The 14958-nt window shown below is 32.5% G+C and overlaps 2 protein-coding genes and 2 long non-coding RNA genes across 4 annotated transcripts; 1 reads left to right on the plus strand and 3 right to left on the minus strand.

Moving 5' to 3' along the window:
• Positions 1-599: 599 nt before the first annotated feature.
• LOC146902136 (uncharacterized) lies at positions 600-2016 on the minus strand. The gene is made up of 2 exons (XR_015024241.1): positions 1778-2016; positions 600-1458 (listed from the first exon to the last, which is right to left on the minus strand). It is a non-coding gene; the product is annotated as an uncharacterized LOC146902136 (long non-coding RNA).
• On the plus strand, positions 994-1687 carry LOC146902137 (uncharacterized). The gene is made up of 2 exons (XR_015024240.1): positions 994-1144; positions 1377-1687. It is a non-coding gene; the product is annotated as an uncharacterized LOC146902137 (long non-coding RNA).
• Positions 2017-6590: 4574 nt separating the features above from the next.
• On the minus strand, positions 6591-9708 carry LOC146902138 (integral membrane protein (Protein of unknown function DUF92, transmembrane)). The gene is made up of 5 exons (XM_085739435.1): positions 9325-9708; positions 9106-9219; positions 8105-8327; positions 7007-7255; positions 6591-6901 (listed from the first exon to the last, which is right to left on the minus strand). Exons 1-5 carry the CDS (start codon positions 9477-9479, stop codon positions 6770-6772), a joined length of 873 nt encoding a protein of 290 aa, XP_085595561.1. The 5' UTR covers positions 9480-9708; the 3' UTR covers positions 6591-6769.
• Positions 9709-11425: 1717 nt separating this feature from the next.
• Positions 11426-11851, minus strand: LOC146902139 (uncharacterized). The gene has a single exon (XM_085737112.1). It carries the CDS (start codon positions 11849-11851, stop codon positions 11426-11428), a length of 426 nt encoding a protein of 141 aa, XP_085593238.1.
• Positions 11852-14958: the final 3107 nt, after the last annotated feature.

Consider the following 14958-nt stretch of genomic DNA (forward strand, 5'->3'; position numbering starts at 1 on the left):
ACTCTACTAGACTCATGTAACTATGTAAGGCTTTAGATTTTCCCTCCGGATTTTCAGGTTGGTAAAAGAAATAGTAAAAGAATGAGTGAAGGAACAATTATTTGATTAAAGGGAATTGGTCTCATATTTCACTTTATGCATTTGAATTTGCGGTGAATTTGACAAAATCACAGTACACTGTAGGGATTTTACAAAGTTTTTATAAAATTACAAAGTCATTGTGGTTTCGGCGAATCCATCGTGATATCTTTTAATTTTTTTAAATAAAAAAATAAATTTGCTTTGGAAGTTTCTGGACTTCTTTGTTTTGTTTTAAATCTTTAGAGGAGCATCATCTTATCCATTAATCTTTTTTAATGTTTGAGTTTGTGGTGTTGAAAATTGATTTTGATCAACTAATTTTTTTATGAAATTGAGTTGATAGTTGAATTAGTGTATTAATGTGAATTGAATAATAAATTTGAGATTGAAAACTAGCTATGAATGTAAAAGCTTTAAATAAGTTAGAAACAATTTTGTCTCTCAAAATAAAATCCAAACATGCACATGCTGAATCCAAATGACATGTTGATGATGAAATCAAGTGAAGGAGGGAAACATTCAAAAAAGGAGAGGAGAATTGTTAGAGGTGCATTGCATCAACTTGACCGTCATTATCTCTATTATTATACATTATTATACACATAATAATCAAACCATGATTAAGCTATATTTTTGTTTTTATTATATTTCCATCAACATTCCAAAGTCCAAGCAACCCTCCATTCAGATATGGAAAGGCAACAAAAAAAAAAAATTGAATAGTAGTAGTAGAGAAGAAAATTGGTTGGTAAGAAAAATTTAATGAACGTTGAAAAAATATTAACCTAACGACAGATATAACCTGCCTAGCAAATCACATAAATTGCAAAAAAAAAAAAAAAAAAAAAAAAAAACTAGCTTGAAGGTTTCCACCCTCTTTATATATTATGCAAGTTTTTGTACCAACTTATTATTCCTCACCAACATAGTTATTAAATTTTTTGTAGCTTCTTCATATTTCAGTCACAAGGACAAAATGGATGCACCTCCTATGTACCAAGAGATAAATTATATGAAACATGTTCGCAAACGCCATGAAGAAAAAGGGTGCCTTTATGCTTTGGTTTGTATAGTTAGCAATTAACATTGTTGCTTTTGTTGTTTATTAACAATTTTTTGTTATTATTGTTGTCGCCACTTACCAAATAGTAATACATCATTTTGGCTTCTTTCTTCTCGACATTAATAATTTCATTTCTTTCATTAATTTTATAATTTCTTGTGAATAATCAATTTCACTTTGCCTTATTTAATGGTTGGTGGGAATTAACTAATTCATTGGTACATATTTGCAGCTTCTTTGCCTTATGTTGCTGCTTTTGTTGCTATGAGACATGTGAATGTTGCTTGGATGTGGTATGTTGCTGCTGCTCCTAGCTAGAAGGATGGATAAATATAATGGTAAAAATATCAGTCATACGAATATATGATACAAATTTATTTAAGGTGATTTGAAGTGTGATATTTATGCAAATTTCTATGTAATAATTAAAAATAAAGATGTAACATTTTGTGTGTTACTTTTTGACTTATGGTCCTGATTTTCTTTCTTTGTAAACATACTTTATGCTGAAGGAGGCATAGGCCTAACTGGCCCCCTTTTTCACCTTGGAATTTTTACTACGTTTGAATTTACTTTCATGATAATAATTAAGAACGGTGTGAAATGAACAATAAAAATGGACATTTGTTGAACCTTTTTTGTGTTGTGTCGGCAAAAGACAAGCTGATTCTTTTGCAGGCTGATGAACTGGAGCCCTCTCTGGGTCCAAATGCTGCACCAGTTTCTACAAGTTGAATTTGTACTACTCTTACTCTATCGTGAAATATATAGCCTTATTTTGTAAAATAAATAATTATTTTGAAAGTTTTGATGCATATTCTTTAAAAGTAAGATCCTGATAATAATTTAGAAATTGTTTCAAATGATATTAACTCATATAGATGAGATAAAAATGTAGCCTATGTTTGGTATTTTAGAAAATCGTGGTATGGCTTCATATTGAGATGAAGCTATGTTTGATATTTTAGAAAATCTGATACCATATTTTATTTTATTTTTATAGAACTCAGAAATGAGAGAAAGGTATCATATTTTCTAAAATATCAAACATAGCTTATGAGAGAAAGGTATAGTAAACTAATAAACAAATAACTTTTTTTTAAGAGAATAAACAGATATTATTATTGATGATTTGAAGAATTGAATTACAATGAATATATCGTACCTTATTTACACGTTAAAGTTCACATAAAAATGAGAAAATCATAACAACTAACAAATATAATTAACTTTTGTAAAAAAAAAAAAAGATAATTAACTATAAACTCACTATTAACAACTCTTTACAAACTTATCTTTAATAAATGATAAGTTGTTTTTAGTATATTCTATTTTTTTAGGGATTGTTTTTAGTATATTCTATTGAAAATTATTTTTGACAACTATTTTTTAAAATTATTAATTTTTAAATTATTGAAATATCAAAATCATTTTATCAATCAATAACAAACAAATCTATAATCTCTTTAAATTTTCTCTCTAAATATATTCATTTTGAATTAGTAAATACATTTATTTATTTGAAAATCCTTTCAAAAGAATATTTTAAAATGTATTTTCTAATAACATTAGCAATTTGTTTGAGAAGGTGAGAAATCAGAGTCAGACACGTTTATATATAAAAAAAAATGTACTTTAAGGAACATCTATATGCAATATAAATATATCAAATACAATACATGATTTTCTTAATATATGTGAAAATGCTAAAAGAGCATGTAAAATGAGACAAAGGTGGTATTTCTATATTTATTGTGGAGGATCTGTGAAGCTTATTTATTTTTGACAAAAAAATTCACTAAGGCCTGCATTGCCAAATAGGTTACAATAAAAAGTTCTGGTCTTTTTTCTATTAAATAGGTCAACAAGAGTTTTACATCTCATTCCTTCAAAAAAAAAAAAAGAGTTTTACATCTCATTGTTCTCTCTCATATCTCAACGTGTGCCAGGATTGGTGTTTGGGAGCTTCCGATCTTTTTGTTTGGTGCTTCCAAACATAAATTTACTTTCAAACAAAAGTGGAAAATAAACCTTTCTAGCTACGAATTTTACTAAATTGATTATAAATTCATTCATAAAACATATTCGAAGGTAAATTATTTCATTTCTAGACCATCTGCTATGTTGAAATTAAATTTATTCAAAATTTCTTGGCTAATTAAACTTGTTCAAAATAAAGTTTACAATATCAAGCAAAATGGTTTAGTGACCTACGAGCATCCCTTCGAAGAAAAAATATATATTAACATAACGAGTAATGATATTTTGACATCCATTTGATGATAACTTTGTTGACAACTTATTTTTCTCACTTCTTATTGGTCAAAAACAATGGAGAGAGAAAAAGAAAGAGAGAGAATAACAACATCATGTGAGTATGAGAGAGAAAGTTGTGCAAAAATTGTCAAAAAGTGGTTGTCAAAATATCATTTCTCTGGCATGAGAGTAATGTTGCTAGAGCAAATTATAACATTTGGTACAAGTGTACAACCTTTGGTCAACCTTCAAAGTTTAGATTAGGAGAGTGGCATGAAGAAATAACATTTTAAATGGGACAAGTACAGGCCACGGTCAAGTTTGAAACTTCATTTTTGGAACGTAGGACAATAAAATAAAGAAGGAAAGAGACTGAAGTACATTAATTAATACAACTCTTTTTTTTGAATATAACTCTTAGATTAGAAAACGTTCGCCAACATTGGCCTTTTTGTATTTTATTTTACTTTCAATCGTCAACAATGTTGAGCTAGCAGTACAAGCTTGAAATGCAAATAAGTATAGAAGCCCCCAACTTTCCCACCTCACAAGAAATTTGGAAGGAGTAAATAGGCAATTTCCCCCCGAAATTGCAAGGTTTGTCAAATATCCCTCTGTAGTTAACGAAACATCAATTACCCCCCTGAAATTGCATAACGTTAATCAATTTACCCCCTCCGTCAATTTTTCTGTTAACTGTTTACAGTTATGATCAATTACCCCCCTGAAATTTTACACTTATGTGCAAAATGCCCCCTGAACTTGAAAAATTAAAAAAAATTGAAAAAATTCTGGAAAAATGAAAAATCAATAAAAAAAATTGAAAAAAAAACTGAAAAATTAAAAAAATCTGGAAAAATTAATAAAAATAAAAAAAATCTGAAAAAATTTAAAAATTCTGGAAAAATTAAAAAAAACTGAAAAAATTTAAAAATTCTGAAAAAATTAATAAAAATAAAAAATGATTAAAAAAATAAAATAATCTAATAAAATGAAAAATAATGAAAAAATTCTGGAAAATAAAAAATATTCTGATTAGTATATATGTCGAAATTTCGAAATTCTGGAAAAAATGTATTTTTCGAAATTCCGAAATTTTGATTACTACCTCCGTCCCGGTATAATTGACCTACTTTGGTTTTTCACACAGATTAAGAAAAGTGTATAAATAAAGGGGAAAGTGGAATATATTGTATTGGGAATGATAAAAGTAGTATTATTTAGTGTTATATTGTATTGGGAATGATGAAAGTTGTATTGAAAATTGAAATGGGTCAGTTATTTTGGGACACTTTTTTTTAGAAAATGGGTCAGTTATTCCGGGACGGAGGGAGTAGTATATATGTCGAGCTTAGGTTTTTTCAGTGTATTTTTTCCCTTATTCTCGGTTTATAAATACACAAAAAGTTCCCGGTTTATAAATACACAAAAATTCCCGGAAAAAATACTAATGAAAATTTCGAAAAATACATAAAAAACCTAAGCTCGGTTTATAAATACACATATTTTTTCCCTTATTCTCGGTTTATAAATACACAAAAATTCCCGGAAATTTTTTGAGAAATACTAATGAAAATTTCGAAAATTTCTTTTTTCCAGAATTTCATTAAAATTTATTTTCCATAATTTTTATTTTCGAGAATTTCCAGAATTTCATTAAAATTTAAAATTTCGAAAATTTCATTTTTCCAGAATTTTAATTTTTTTAGAAATTTTGAAATTTTATTTTTTTCCAAGAATTTTTTAATCTTTTTTATTTTTTTCAGAATTTTTTCATTTTATTAGATTATTTTATTTTTATTAATTTTTCCAGATTTTTTTAATTTTTTCAGATTTTTTTTATTTTTTCCAGATTTTTTTCATTTTTATTAATTTTTCAATTTTCCAGAATTTTTTAATATTTTTTTCAATTTTTTTTTATTGATTTTTCATTTTTCCAGAATATTTTTTTAATTTTTCAATTTCAAGGGGGTAATTGATCATAACCGTAAACAGTTAACAGAAAAATTGACGGAGGGGGTAAATTGATTAACGTTATGCAATTTCAGGGGGGTAATTGATGTTTCGTTAACTACAGGGGGTATTTGACAAACTTGCAATTTCGGGGGGGGGGGGGGGGGGGGGGGGGGGGGGGAATTGCCTATTTACTCAATTTGGAAGTATACAACCAAAAAATTAGAGTTTCTTATGTCATAAATACTCGACTAAGTTTTACATTGACCGACAATTGCCTCTCCTTTATAGAGGCTTGTGACCGGATATACATAGTAAAACATATAGATTATGTAGTAAAGAGAGTAGATCAGACCGAGAGCTATTAAATCACCAGAGATAAAGAAAGACATAAAAACAATAAGATAAATTACTAAGAAAGTTTTTTCAAACATAAAGATTAATGAGTTGGGTACGTATGATAGAATATTATAACGATGTTTGTTGTAGTCCATCTTATTTAGAGGGGTAAATCTTGATTGTTGTTGTCGACGCAACTGAAAATCTGATTTTTTAGAAAGGTGGAGTTCCAAGTCTTCTATTCTTATTGTTCTTTTTTCATGAGTCTTTGTGCCATGGTTATTTCTGGTGGAGCATCACGGAATCAGATTTATGTTTGAAAGAACTTATTCAATGCTTTTATAGACATAACTTATGATACAAGCATTCGTATAATTGTTTGAGAGTACTATGTTACAAATTGAGAGTGACTTTTGGCACCTCAATTTTTTCCACTACACCTGAGATTATTAGACGTTTATTTCCTGACCAAAAATTGTCTTGATTCAGAAGTAAACTTCCGGACAGTAAAATCAATAGGAAAATAATACACCTCCGAAAGTAAACATCCGGAAGATCAAGATATATTGGAAAAAACCATTATGCAGATGGTGACTACCTACAAACTGAGGCAATGCACAACATATAGGATAATTGAATCTTCCACTTCCCACTAAGCCTTGAAGTGCAAGATTTTTACTCTATGCATTTTCCTACTTTATATTCAGATAGAGTTGATAACTTGCAGACAAAAAAATAAATTTGGGCTAGCACAAATTTTTTTTGGGATATCCTAACAATGCCATGCATCGTCATCCTCTTCATGTTTTATATTTGTATCTTAAAAAGGTATTATTATTATCGCAAAGATGTCACTCTAATGTTGGCGTAATCTACTTTCGAAATCTACACAGGACGATAGAACTAGAACCAGATATGGATACAAGAATTAAATCACAAGGGCCCTATGCTGCCCTTTTATTTGGCTTCCTCCTTTCAAAGACTTGCTTGATAGGAGGTTGCCCTATTCTATCATCCGATTACAAATTTTGAATTCTCGAACATTGTTTCAGCTACAGAACTGCTCGTGTCATGAAATTAAAATATGTACAAACAAGCGACTGAAGTTAAAATTGTGGTCAATAGTATTGACACAAAGTTCACTGCATTGTTGTCAAGAATACTGAGACCTGAAATCTTTTTAACGGTTGGTCCTGGATTTCCAACAACCTACAACATAGAGGGATGAATTTCAGAATCAAATATCTAAAGCCATTGAATTTTGTTCAAATGTAATGTAATGCCAATATGAGAAAAAGGTGTATCAAAATTTACCTTCTGGCGAATAGAGCAGAATCCACTAAATTGCAATGTTGCGCCCAATAGAGAGTCAATGATACTTCCACATAGTCCTGCCACGGTAGTGAGGGGTATGACCAATAGTTGCTTGAGAATTCTATCAGACCCACACCTGATTGTCAAAAGTTCTAGAAGAACATATGACACTCCAATGACACTTCCACCAGCTGCAGCTGCTAGAAGTCCTGTTTTTGTCACACCACCATTTGTACCCTTCCTCACAGGCTGATAAAATATCAACAAAAAGAATATAAAAATTAATAATATTGCTATTTGTCATATCTCTGAAATTTAGCATAAATTTTTTTAATTGAACTTCTCTATTTCGAGATCCACAGATGTTATAACTTATAAGCCACTTGTGGCAGCATGGCATTTTAAGGTAGCGTTTTGTTAACTCTAGTCTCTAGCCAATAGGAATGTGACTTACGCGAATGCTCATAGTATCAACCACTTTATGTGAAAAACTAATACTTGTAAACTGCTAATATGACAGAATCAATTAAAAGAACAGAATGTGAGGAATCATTTGAGGGAGGTTAGGAATTTAAAAATCCCCCCGAGCAGTTTAAGCTTAAAAACAAAATTGAGAATTTGTGGATCCTTTATTAAGGTTCGGATCAGGGTTGTTACATTGTCATGGAATGGAAGGGGAATGTTTTTGACATTGTAAAAAGACATCACTGCTCACTCCTAATGACCCAGCCCTTTCAATGTCCCACACCCACACAATCACAAATTACGAAACAAGTACCAAAAAAGAATTATATTTCGAAGACCAAAAACATATTTAAGCTGTGATTTTTTATCAAAATTGAACAAGAGTGATTTTTTAAAAATTACCAAGATTACTCGCAGTTTAGAATCTAAATCGAACACATTAGTTGAATGTTCCAGGGATGTTTTGATTAATATTCTTGAGTACATTCCTAGCAAATTAATGAACATCAACCACTCTATCTGCTACAACTGAACATAGAGCTGTGTTCAAGTTGACCTAATTAGTAAATGCAAATTAGGAATAGAAGGATGAAGATTCAATAATGTTGTTGCTTAAACAAAGAGGTTATTCACCTTGAAGGTTGTGATTAGACGAGGCCGATCATTACTGAGAACTCCAAGCTCAGAAGACCAAGTGTCTCCATTGCAGCAGCAATAATGGCCAATAACACCACCAATGAGAGCGGTAATTAGAGCCGAGTCTTTAGAGTTCATGCACTGATCCTTCCCTTCTGTTAGTACCCATAAAGCTACAATCAGAACAGAGGCAATGCCACTATTGGCCAGAACTTGTATCCTGAAAAAAACAGTAGGGAAATTTATACCAAATTCAGGTCAACCGCCTCACCATAATGTGACAAAAAAACCATCCCTCAATCAATTTAGCGATGCCAAACTCAAACTGAACACCAAAAGAAAATTGTTGCAATTATTGTATAAATATCCAAGTCAAAGAATGCATCCAAGTTTTAGCTTTTTTATGTATATATCCCACAAGTACTAAAATGTGGCTTGTACTGATTCACCCTGTAGAGAGTACCCTAATTAGAATTTTTAGCGTTCCTATGCAAAAGTGGAGATGTATAAGTGTGTGTGTGTGTTTAGTTCTACGTGAAAAGTATTGATTTCGAATGAACTGATCCTGTAATATTGATTATAATAAAACTAAGTTGAACGAATGGTGATCTTAGACTTGGATATATTTATTTATTTATTTTTTTGAAAATTCAGTATCCGGCCCACAAACGGACTAATTCAGGATCAATACAATCGTCCACCAGCGGGGGGGTCCAATTGTTGGATACATTTATGTAAGTGGGTTGAATTGAATCCATCTTATAGTAAAAAAAACTCCAAAATCTAACCTCAAGTTATATTCCATTGTAGAGACAAAGTCAACCCTATCCATCCGCACAAGTTTAATCAATTCTACACTTGTGAATGCAATAAATACATTGTTTGTTTCATAAAGAAAATTAATAAACACTATGAATGTAGTAGTATAACTCAAGACAAGGTAAAATAAAAGAAAAAGAGCAAAAAAGGGAACATAGAAAAGGGAAAGAAACAAATACCAGTTTCGTTGTCCACCTTGTTTGAATTCAGGATCAATCAACCGCTTCGTATCTTGTCCCTTTTTTGTGAGTGCAGACGAAGTGAAAAAGAAAGCAAATATCATAGCCGCAAACCTTGTTGAAAATGAATGAATGAATGAATGAATAACCATTAAACAACAAAAAAGATTTGTTAATTATGATAGTAATTAATGAAATGAATGATTAATTAGTTACTACCTAAATCCAACAAAAACGTGAAGAGACATAACGAAGAAACCAGCAAGTGCACCAGAAGTGCTGAGGGAATTTTTCCTGTGAGCTCTGAATGCGATTAAGGAACCAACAGTGACAGCAACCAATGGTCGGATCCACTGAGAAATAGATGGGTCCATTTGAGTGAATTTCCCAAATTCGGTTTCAGAAATGATGATGAGATTGAAGTTGTTGTTGTTGTGATACGAGAAAGAACAACCAACTACCACGAGGTGGAGTGGAATGGAACTTTTAATAACATGATGTGAGTTTGGTTGGTTACTCTTATTCTCGTTATAATATTGGTTGCATTCCAAACCGAATAGGCAACGAGGAACACGAACCAAAATTATTATTCTTCTCTTTGGTCTTGTTTGTTCGACCATACTTTATTATTCTGCTCTATTATTTGCCTTCTCAATAATGTAAAGAGCACATGCCAACACATTATCTTAAAAGTGTGTTAAACAAATATTTTTATTGAGGTATCTATAAAGTTTCGTAACATTCCGACTAAGTCTCGATTAATTTTAATTTTTCGATCGAAACACGTAAAATCACATCTGAAACTGCACTTAAGTGCAGCAAAGCAGCTGTAAGACAGCTGTAGTTAACTGCAGCTGAAGCCAGCGGTAGTTAACTGTTGTCGGATATGTGCGGTAGTTAACTGCCGCTGGGGTAATTTAGTATTTTCCATGTGTTATTAGAAAGTTGTTGATGTCAGAAAAGCAATTTTCATAATGTTAACAACACGTGCCAGCACATTATCTTAAAGAATGTGTTGATGCGTGTTAAAGAGCGTGATTCTAAATCAATTGTATTCAAATAGTTAACGAACTCTTTTATGATGAATTATTCAAAAGAAAACGAGTTGAGCTACATTTTGATTATTTTTTGGCTAAACTTCGAATTTTTATGATACATTTCTCTTAAAATACGGAGGGTTAAAAAAAATGAATATAACACTTAATATTAGTTGGGGTGGGTGGGGTGTTTTTTTTAAGATGGAATTTTAGATTGTCATTGGCTAAGAGGGCCCCGGGAAGCTATACTAGGCCCAAAAGAAATAAAGTTAGACCCAAATATGGCAAATACTTGGGAAATTTTACCTCATACCCATACAGTTATACTTTCACCCCTACATTTTATATGAACGTCCTATTTTACCCTTTTATAAAATTAAAAAAATTCAGTTTTTTTTAGAGGATTTATCAGCATTTTATTTTGTTTGATTGTCCGAAAAAGAGATTATAGGGTTTTCAGTTTGTCTGGGTTTTCATCATGTTCCATCATCATCATCTCAATATAGTGATTTAATCATGAATTTGTTAGTTCTGTTCGTTAATCATAAATTTGTTTTGTTGCGCTAATCATGAGTATTCATTTGCTGTGTTTTGATGCATTCCTTATTTGATTAGCGTTTTTTTTTAAACAACATATATTTTTTTTTTTGAAGAAGCTAAACTAGCCCACCTAAATTGGCACCAGAGAGAATCGAACATGAGACCTCGAGGCAACATATATTAATAAGCGAGGCAAGCGCAAGACGCGCAAAGCCCGCAATAGGAGGAAAAAGAGTACAAGCAAGGCCTAAAAACAAGGACCTTACAACACCAATACACCAACTCAATAAAAAAACCTCATAGAAACTAATGCCAAACTAAAATGAACAAGACAGTGTCACTAGCTAAGCACCAAAACGCTACAAAAACAAACAACAAAGACCACCAACCAAAAAAAAAAACCAACTGTTCCAATAGCCCAAAACAGCAGTAGCTTTCCTTAGGGGACACGACCATACTGACCATACGGCAGCAGCTGCAAAAACCAACACAAACCTCCACCAAAACCTGCCACACCAGAACAGAAGCTTCCCCTAACCCCCTGTGTCAGCACCTTCTCAAACACTCTTGCGGGTTCCAACACCATTCGTAAAAAAGGCAAGAGGTAATTCTCAGTCTCGACAGAGACCAACACCAAGACACCGCTTTGATGTCATCCACGACCTCGTCAAAAGACTTAAATTGGTTCTTAAAAATACGGGCATTCCTCTCCTTCCAAATCATCCAAACCGAAGCGTGCCAAATCAACCAAAAGGCTTTCCGCAATATCTCGAGTTTGCCTCCCTGGTCCAACAAGCGAAGTGACCAAGAAGATTTTGAGGAGTAATAACATTTATACCAAGCCAATTCAAGACCTTGCGCCAAATCAACGAAGCCACCTCACAATGCAAAAAGAGACGTGACGTTGTCTCCTCCCCCATCCCGCATAACACGCAAGTATTAGGCACCCCAGGAGGTAAAGCACGTTGTACCTCTAGGTTTGATCTCGTTGGAATGCGATCCAAAATAGCTATCCAAGAGAAAGCCACAACCTTGGAAGGAGCGGCACTCTTCCAAAGGTTCGGAAACACCTCCTCCTTTAGAGTATTCAACCCTTCATCAATAATCAAAACCTCCTCTAAAAATCTATAAGTAGAGCTCACCGAGAAACCACCTCCCTCATCCGGCATCTACACCCAACTATCTTCCTCACCCCCTAGCCTAACGCCTTCCACACCCACCAAATATTTGATTAGCATTTGTATTCATTTGCCGTGTTTTGATGCATTCCTTATTTGATTAGCGTTTTTATGTAAATCTAATACCCGGTAATATTGTTCTCTTTCATGCCAAAATCAATTAAAATAAGTCATCGACTCCATGATTGATTACAATCTTACAAATGTAGAATTAAGCATTTAACCATGGGTTCCATGGCATCGATGATTTAAACAATAATAAAATGAATTTACAGAATAGTTTTCATTGCTTTTGGGACAAAAATTATAACCGGGAATGTTGAAAAAACGTTTCCAGAAAATACATGCATGTGGGGGTGAACTCATATGGATTTGGAAATGTTGAAAGTGAGGGTGAAAAATAATTGTGCAAAAAGTTATATGATAAAAGGGTGATAATGGATTTTTTTATAATTTGTAGGGGTGAAGGTAAAGATGTAGGGGTATAGGGTAAAACTTCCAAATACTTGGTACTTTATGAGAAAAGGAATTAGCCAAGCAAAATAGTAAAGAAGCAGAAAGTATCAATTATGATGAATTTATGTATTATGTTGTGAGTTTGCTGAAAATAAGAAAACAACATGTGTTTTAAGATTAATATTGTTTAAGGAATGAAAAGAGAATTTTTTTTATAAGAATTGATGTATTTATTACTTCGACAAGTGTTTGACATGTATTTACAAAACAAAATTTCTTTGTAACTTGGTAGGATAATGTATAATATATGCAAAGTTTGGGGTTCAAATTTCGACAAAAAAAAAACAAAATTTCTTTGATATGAATTTTTTAAACAATGCTCCAAATGCAATTGTTAGCATGACCCTAAAAATAACATCAATGTGTAATGCTTTATGTTATTTAATGGGTAATATGTACTCGTGGGAATTAAATAATCACAGGAGGATATTCAAGAAAATGAGGTGTTAGTGTAGTAGGACAATTTCTCTCTAAAATTGCATTTCCTTTTTGTTGTACTTTTTAATGTGCGGGACCTTCAAATTTGAAGCTCTCGTTGCGATCATAACTTCCCCATCCAATAACAGTGATGATCTACAGTCCTCTAATCCAACATATTTTCCACCAAAAATTTGTCTATCTTAACCTTGAGTTGAACAACTTGTGTACGTGCTTTGTCCCACTCCCACCTAGGTTTCCACCTCTCACCACTAAATGCATGGTCAGCCCAAGTTTTTCCTCCATCATCATTATGTTGGAAATTTAGGTCTTAATAAAAAGAGATTTCATAAAACATGTTCAATAATCATGAATCAATAGTGGAAGCAAACAAAACATTGAACATGATTATATGATCGGATCTACGACATGTTTGATTTATCAAGAATATTAAGAATTAGGTATTAGGAATACCTGGATAAGCTTTGATGGCAGCCCTCACAACAACAAAGATGAGGAGAAACAGCGATCTGAAATACATGACATAGGTTAGCGGCGGCTGATTTGGTTCTTCCTCAACCGGTACATTTATGCCTCAAGTTCTCTTCAGATGGGGAGAAGAGAGAGTTTTGCCGTGTACGGTATATTGAGGACCATAGCCTCTTTTATATTGGATGGCCATTAGGGTTTCCCATTATTCCGTTAATGGGCCATCCGGACATCCACTCATGTTGAGTCCATATCAACTAATTAAATAATTAATTATCCAAAATAGAAATCTAATTAGCCTTATTACTTAATTTGATCACTAATCAATTAAAGCTCTAAACTAATCAATTAAGAGCATGTTTGGTGCACATGATAAAAAGACATGATATGATTAGAATATCCTATCCGGAGTCAATCCGTCGTTTGGTGCACCAACAGGAAAGGATAAGTTTAACCTATTTCTTATCATATCCCACTCCTCCTTTGTTATTTTTATCCTTAGTTTTTGGTGGGTTAGCAACATGGTAGCATATATTTATCACAAGCGTATCCTATGTTCACCACAATACATCCTTCGATCCCCACCACCACTTCTATTTCTTCATATTTTGTTATTTTTTTATTCTTTTTCCCAATTTCCTTGTTCCAACATTTCAATTCCAACAATTTATTTCCACTGCCTTTCTTCCCAATCGATTTGAATTGGCAACACATGTCAATTCTCGATCTGATTTCAATTGATATGAAGAACTTCACAACTCATACTCTTTCATTCTCTCTGCAAATTCAATTAATGGAAGGATGAAGAATTTTATTTCAACGAAGCAATTAATTTCAATGAAGCAATTGATTTCAATGAAGGCATATTCAAATTGCTGTGATGAACGATTTAGTGTTTCTTTTTTGTTATAGGATTTGGTTATAGGATTTGGCATATTTAAATGGCACTTTACGGAATGAATGTTATCTTGAGATTAGGATTATATGTTGCCTGGTGTGGAGGTATCAATTTTAATACAATTTCATATTTTGGCCATAAAAAAAATTAAAGGATGTGAATTTTTTCCCCTAATCAATTCCAATTGGTTGTTGCACGTGAAGTGGTGGCGGCGGCTTCACAGTTGGTGGAGTTAGGAGTTTAGGGTGAGGTGTTTCGTCGGCCGAAGATGGAGGCTCGGCGACTGTGGTCAAAGACCGTGAATCTGGTATGATAGAATGATGTAGGAGATGAATATGGTGCAGTGTTGTTAATCTTTTCTTGCCATGTCAATAACAAATGTGCACCAAACGTATGATAAGATAAGTATTTATCATGTCACTATCATATCATATCTTTATCCATTTTCTAATCATATCCTATCTCTATCATATCATGCGCACCAAACGGACCCTAAGGCTCTAAATTGATAAATAACTAATATAATTATTATTACGATATTTGCCCACATAATGATATTTGAATATTATTAAATAATAAAATATTCCAATGATTTCCCACTTGGGCTACATATCATAATAATTATACCAGAATTCTTTAGGCGCGCGTTCGAATGTTATTTATCTTTAGATTTCAACAGTACAATCTGGTCCACCTCATACATTAATAATGGGGACCACCGCGGCCGTCGTCACTGACATATAACGTGACGGAACCCCGACGACCACCATATCAATGC

The sequence above is a fragment of the Medicago sativa genome, chromosome 8 (genome assembly GCF_051527215.1).
Source record: "Medicago sativa cultivar Bolivia chromosome 8, Bolivia_mono, whole genome shotgun sequence".
Lineage (NCBI taxonomy): Eukaryota > Viridiplantae > Streptophyta > Magnoliopsida > Fabales > Fabaceae > Medicago > Medicago sativa.